The sequence below is a fragment of the Vigna umbellata genome, chromosome 9 (genome assembly GCF_029865625.1).
Source record: "Vigna umbellata cultivar VRB3 chromosome 9, Vumbellata_1.0, whole genome shotgun sequence".
Classification (NCBI taxonomy): domain Eukaryota; kingdom Viridiplantae; phylum Streptophyta; class Magnoliopsida; order Fabales; family Fabaceae; genus Vigna; species Vigna umbellata.
The window spans coordinates 31,327,645-31,334,584 of NC_142173.1; the positions used below are offsets into that span (position 1 = coordinate 31,327,645).

General features: G+C 28.8%; 1 protein-coding gene and 1 non-coding gene across 2 annotated transcripts; both read right to left on the reverse strand.

The window, feature by feature from the left end:
- Positions 1-3,182: 3,182 nt before the first annotated feature.
- Positions 3,183-5,582, reverse strand: LOC148193211 (protein CURVATURE THYLAKOID 1D, chloroplastic-like). The gene is made up of 5 exons (XM_088098088.1): positions 5,415-5,582; positions 4,998-5,221; positions 3,659-3,763; positions 3,494-3,565; positions 3,183-3,418 (listed from the first exon to the last, which is right to left on the reverse strand). The coding sequence occupies exons 1-5, from the start codon at positions 5,536-5,538 to the stop codon at positions 3,347-3,349; spliced, it is 597 nt and encodes a 198-aa protein (XP_087954214.1). The 5' UTR covers positions 5,539-5,582; the 3' UTR covers positions 3,183-3,346.
- Positions 4,706-4,799, reverse strand: LOC148193212 (small nucleolar RNA snoR128). The gene has a single exon (XR_015782450.1). It is a non-coding gene; the product is annotated as a small nucleolar RNA snoR128 (small nucleolar RNA).
- Positions 5,583-6,940: the final 1,358 nt, after the last annotated feature.

Consider the following 6,940-nt stretch of genomic DNA (forward strand, 5'->3'; position numbering starts at 1 on the left):
CGTTCGGTTTTTGAACGTTGGTATTAGTGTAAGACTGCACTGTTTGATTATGAAATGTAATTAATTCTATTATATGGTTATTACTGTATTTTTGGGATGTTACAAAACGTATGAAAAAAAAGACAACTTTTTTTCACCGAATCATTTTTTGTTTTTAATTAGGTTAAGTTTTGTTATGAAAACATACTTAACTCCTTATATAAGTGATAATGGGTAAACTTTTAAGTACAAACAAGAGTGACGTTGTGTTTGACCTATATCTAAGTACTTAACTCATTTTCATATCTCTAGGCTCCTCGTTCCCATGCTAAAGAGCGCAAGGTAATTTTATTCCAATCTTATTATAAAGAGTTTTCTTTAAGCTTATTCTCATCTCCAAATTGGTAACTCATTCCCAAGTTAAGTTAAATTGAGTAAAAGGTAAGTTTATTTTAGTCTATATTATTACAAAGAGTTCTTAAAGTCCTTTTTAACCCTTCACTTGGCGAAACTTCTCTTCAAACTCCTTAATCATGTTTCTATTTAGGAAATCCTAAAACCTTTTTAATGTCTTGGATTCTTTTTTTTCTTTCTTATCTTAGTTATCTTTCTTCTCGTGATTCTCTTCAAACTCCTTAATCATGTTTCTATTTAGGACATCCTAAAACCTTTTTGATGTCTTAGATTCTTTTTTTTTCTTATCTTAGTTATCTTTCTTCTTATGATTCCTCCGTAACTCAATTTTTCACATTTCGTTATCAAATAAAAAATGCCCTTCTAAAAAAATAATGATAATAGGTTGTTCGGTGGCTTTTGCACATAACATAATTTGTTGTTGAATGTATTACGTTTGAATGCATTTCATCCCTATGATCCATTTGGTCATTGGAAGCTTCTTCTAGAACAATATTGGTTGTTATGTTTCTTGTGGTCACATATGAGTTTAAAAGTGATCACTTGATACCACCATGAACACCATAATATTTCGATATGCAGAGGTGATAAGTCACTTTTAACCGTTATTCGTTCAAAGTGTTTTGTTATAAGCATGCTTCTTATTCATCACTCCAATAGAAAGTATATGTGAAAATTCCTATAATGTTAAAGTCATGTCAAATCTCAACATTAGAGCAAGAATCAAATATTAATTATAAAATTAATTAAATAATTTATTATTTATAACTAATAATTTTATAACTAATAATTTTTAAATAATTAATTATTTACAAATGGATATTTTTACAATTTATAAATAATTAGTTATATTTTAGCATAATCATATGCTTTTATTAATACATTTGATATATAAATTGGTATCAAGTTAATCCATCTTTAACAAATTTCATTCTTAAAAACAAATAATAAGGTTCTAAAATGAAAAGCTAAGAAATATGCTATCTTAAAAGTCCTTAACAACATAAAGTTAATACAGAGCACTATAATAAAATTCTTAAATAATGACTAATGTTTTTGATAAAAAAAATATGATTGGAAACTATCTTTTCTAGTAGCTAAACTCTTGGTAACTGATACTAATAATTAATTTAGAGACTAATTCATAATATAAACTAATTTTTGGATTAAATGAGTTTTTCTTCAATAACTATGAAAATTAAAAGGGTTAATATGTTCTTAGTTCCTAAACTATTGGCCGTTTCTAGTTTTCGTCCTCGAAAACTAATCTCGAAAACTACCAAATTTTTAACGGTGTTAGTTTTCGAGAACTAAAACCAAAGTTTCGAAAAGGATGAGGACCAAATTGTACCTTATTTTGAAAGATGAACGAAAACCAGAAACGACCAATAGTTTAGGGACTAAAAACATATTTAACCCAAATTAAAATTAGTCTCAACTTGAAATTTTAACCTAACTTAGTATCTTATTTTTAAAAATATGTAAATTTAGTTCTTTAACCCATTTTATTAAACTTATATAAACTTAACAAAATTATTAAAAAAACTAAATTTATATATTTATATAGTTAAGAGGTTAAATTAGATTAAAATTTTATAAAAAAGATTAATTTCATTTTTTAATGAAAATTAAGGAATCAAAATCATATTTAACTTTTTAATTTTTTTTCTTTTATTTTAATATTTAGTTGAAACTTGTTATCTATCCTTTGACTAGGTTAATATTTAAAAGAATTATTAGATCTCTGAAATATTTTTTACTTTATCATACCATTAATTACATGTAAACTTGTTCAATTTATCAAAGTGTACATGTATTAGATAAATTTTTTTAATATTTTTATGTGTTGTTTATTTTTATTATATAAAATACTATTTTAATACTTTTTTATATAATTATTTTTATTTTCTAACTCAAATTATATTATTATAATTGCATAAATAAATTTTATTTACTATAATAATTTAACGTGTCATGAAATTTTTTATCACATCCAGCTTATATTAAAATTCTAAAGATAAAAAATCTTTATTAAATTTTAGTTATTATTAATCTAATTTTTATTCTTTGTATAGTCTTGATAAAAGTGATATATTATAATTTTTATTAATGTATAAAAATAGAGATTTCATTAGAATTGAAAAAATATAATTAAACAAACATTTAAAATACTTTTTAAATTTTATCAACTAAGTTTTGTTAGTTTTTGCAAATTTTATTAGTGATTAAAGGAAAATTGCATCCTTCAGAAGAGCATTTTTGAAGATGATCAGCTATATTAATTATTCCCTCAAAATAACCTATATTAATTTTCAACAAACCTATAAAATGGCAATTATAATTATAATGTATTACAAAAACATCAACGATCATTTTCATCTTTCATTGTTATACTTGGTCCCCTCATCCCTATATGGGGGTGTATGATTCGTCTATAAAACAAGATTTGAAGAGAGATTTAATTCAGTCATCTAGCCGAGGTGAAAAGGATTATATAAAGGACTGTATTTAGCTAGCTCAGATGACAAGAATTTCACTAAAAAAATATAGTTCTCTATTCACTAAGTAAATCCATTTTCGGTTTAAAAAAAATACTATTTCAAATAAAGATGTTCAAATCACCTCCGTTCTTCTCCAAATGTACTTCCTAAATTGTAACCAAAGGAAGCTTTTCAAACCCTAAACCCAACACTACGTTATCGTTAGATATCCAGTTTATTTTAGAAATCTATAAAGAGTGAAAACCTAGACCTTACATAACCAAAAGAAAAATCGAAAACACACAAACAGGCAAAAATACCTTGCTGGCTATATTTTTAATTCTCAACCAACACTAACTGTATGCTGCATATAGAGTAATGGCTCAGTGCGGGGCAGACTAAACCAAACCAAAAGTAACTGTTACTGTACAATCATGAAGTGGCAACACAAATGTTACATCCGTTTGGGAGAATCAATTATCTTCTGAACCAAAAATTTGCTCCTTTACCTCCTCTATTTTAGTAGCCAGTTCATCTCTACTTTGCTGCATGTTAACAAATTTAATTAATCTGGGCACAACCAAGATGCACATATCAATCAAACATAGTGAAATTAGTACCTTGAAAAGCAGATAACGGGAAGTAAACCATACTGTGTATGCAAGCCCAACAACTTCCAGCAACTTAGGAAACTGTGCAACAATAATGAACAACAAACATCAGTATTTGAAAAAGTTGGCTTTGGGTTTGTGAAAAAGTTCACATGAACATCAAATGATACACACCAATGGGATAGAATCAATTGCACCCACAACGGCGGTTGTTAGCCACAGAGCAGTCAAGACACCACCTCCATACAAGACAATGGAACCAGTGTCATTTGTGTCAAACTGTTAAAAGGCAAAAAACGAGACCAGTTAGATTTTATAAACACATCAAATCTACGTCTACTTAATTTTAATGGCAAATCAATCATGGAATGCATTCATACAGAGAGCGAGAATTACACAACCTTCTTTCCAGGAGTAGTAAAGAAAGCAATCAGTTTTCACACGCAGCAGACCTTAATGGTGCATCACAAAATCAAATCAAATTAGAAATAATGTATTGATGTTATGAAGACGATTTAAAATCAATATCAAATCACTTTGGTAAAGAAACCGAAGGAACCCACACATTGATGCTTCCTTCAGACAAATAGTTTTCCAACAGTTTTTAGGTAAGGTTGTGAAATCGAAATGTAACAATAATACATTTGAACCAAAAATACTGAAGCAGGGAAATTTTATATAGAAATGAAACTGACTCTTAATAGCAGGGAAAACTCATTTTCTACTTTAGAATATTTGATTTCACACAAGACAGGTCAATGAATAAAAATATAATGAGAAAAAAAAACTGTACCTTGGAGAGACATTGACATAACCTAAACTACAAGAAACAAATCATTGAAAAAGAAAACCCGGTGTACCAGTACCATAACACTAAGGAGTACAAGCTAACCAAGGAAAAAAAATGAAGTTTGAGACACGATGAAGATGGACAAACAATCATTAATAAGTCATTAAAAAGGTTTATGTCCAGAAAAAACATGTAGCACAAATGTTGTCAGAGCAATCACATGGTCTGACGTTAAGTATAAACTACAAACACGACACTAGCAATGGCTAAAATATGGATAGAAGAAATAAAAAATATCATTTCTAAAACGAACATTAAAGATAAAAAAATGAAAATCAGGCTTATGATCGAACACTGGCAGAAATGCACAGAAAAGGCTAAAACCATATACAATTTCACAAAAAAAAAAACAAAAAGGTGAACGTAAAGAGTTGCTCAGGTAACCGCTCAGATCGACAAGATTGCCGAAATATCACCAAGCATTTTCTAAATGCCGTCAATAAAACTGGATTATCATCATAGCAACTCCATACTTGAAATGGAAACAAATATAGCCAGCCATATAAACGCCATCAAATCAACAAACCGGTTCGTAAACATAACAACTCAAGATTTGAAATGCAAACAAACATAAACAGGCATGAAAAAAATAAAACAGGCGTCCTGAACGACAAATTCATAGTTAAAAAGTGTAATAGGAAATGTGGTTAACGTGACCCTCACATTGAACTTATCCAGCAAATCAAAAGACAAGCCCAGTCCTTCTTCGGGTAACTCTGTCTTTGCGTTTTCGTTCACCGTTTTCTCCAACTCGTTTTTATCATCAGCTTTACCATCCTCCAGGGTTATCACAACATCGCGTTTCTCATTGAAAAATTGACTTGCCCCACTGGATATTTCTTCAGAAGGTATAGCCCTTGGCAACAAGTTTGTCAAGAAAATAGATCCTGTCGTGTAATAAAATACAACAAAAACAAAAGTCCAGTATTAAAATACATTCACACCAATGGCTCCATAAAAGATACACAAATAACGCCATACAACACGAAGATAATCAAAAATCAAAGAAAAACACCAAAAAGACAGAACCATCGGTTTTTGTTAGGATTGAAAAGAAATTGAAAGGGATACAAAACGTACGAGAAAAAAGTGTGACGGTGGGAGTGAGAAGGGATACTCTGTGAGAAAGAGAGGGCTTAGGGAGAAAAGAGGAAGCGTTAGGAAGTTTCGAGAGAGGGATGGGCTGAACTGTACAAATCCCCATTGCTGCTATTCTGATTTGAGGAATGCTGTGATAATTTAGGGATTCAGTGCTTCCTTTTATACAAAGTGTTTCGTCTAGGGTTTTCGTTTTCCCCTCTTTCCATTTTCTCTGTTTCTTTTTCCCTATTTTATTGTTATTTTATCTAATTACGTTTTTACTTCTTAAACTTTAGAACAATTATGATTTTATTTCTTTATATTTAAAACAATTTATTTTAATCCTTCGAAATGAACAAAATATAATTCTAGTCATGATTTTGAAAATGTTCTAGTATATCAAATTTAATACTTAGAGACCAAAATCATATTTTATTAAATTTGAAGAACTAAAATTAACTTTTTATTTAAATGATAAAAAACCATATAAACTAAAAATATAATTAAAAATTTTACTTAAATTTTTTTATTGTATCTATGCTATCTTTTCGTACCACATGCTCATTATTTATTACAATTTTTTATTTCATAAACGATTATTTCCCTCTGACTATTTTTATGGACAGTTTAAATTATTTTTCCAACTTTTTATTTGTTATTTATCAGGTCAAAAGAGAAGGCTAATTAAATAATTAGGATGATGTAACTCAAGGATGGTTGAAAATAAAAATAATTTATATTTGTATCTATACCTCATGTGTTGTAATTAGATAAATTTTAAAAATTATCTTCTAAATGGCCCAGCGTTGCTTCTTACACCATCACCCACTACTATCTGCACCTCCCCATTTCTGTTTTGTCATTCGGTTAATTTAATTTTTAGGGTTAATATTTTTCAACTTCCACCCATCCCATTAATTACCTATTAATGGTCCCCTATATGAATGCATGCAATACAGACAAGTTCTTCTTCCTCTTTAACTTTTGACTTCTTCCTCTAACTGTTTCATTATGCATTATCTTGTGAAAGTATGATGGTGTTTCATTGTGCTGTGAGTGTGGTGGTGGTGTGAGTGTGTTTAGTGGGAGGTTGCAAAGGTTGCTGGTGGTAGTGCAAGGAACTGATCTAGAGCGATGCCAAAGGTCAGTCTTGGTGGTGGTGCTTGAAGGTGTAGTAGTGAAGGTGCAGTGCAGCGTCTCAGATGTGTAAAAGAAAAGAAGAGGTGTTGACATCCGTTGACGGATGCTAACATCCATTTAAGGTTCATCTTTTAAACTTTTTTGTTTTATTATATTACTTTATTGTTATTATTTTATATTATTTTTGAAGATATTTTAATAATGTAATATATATATATATATATATATATATATATATATATATATATAAAAGATATATCTTTTAATAATGTATTTTTGATGTATTATTTTTTATGTTTTTTTTATGTATTTTAATAATGTATTTTTTAAGATCTTCTCGTTATTAGTTTATATTTATATTTTTTATTTAGCACGTTGTTATATAT

Bases quoted from the DNA above. Each gene is read 5' to 3' on its own strand.
- LOC148193211 (XM_088098088.1), bottom strand. From the start codon at position 5,538: ATGGGGATTTGTACAGTTCAGCCCATCCCTCTCTCGAAACTTCCTAAC. The intron at 5,222-5,414 runs GTACGTTTTGTA...ATTACACGACAG, and splicing joins CACCGTCACACTTTTTTCTC to GATCTATTTTCTTGACAAAC. The intron at 3,419-3,493 runs GTACTAATTTCA...GTTAACATGCAG, and splicing joins CCCGTTATCTGCTTTTCAAG to CAAAGTAGAGATGAACTGGC.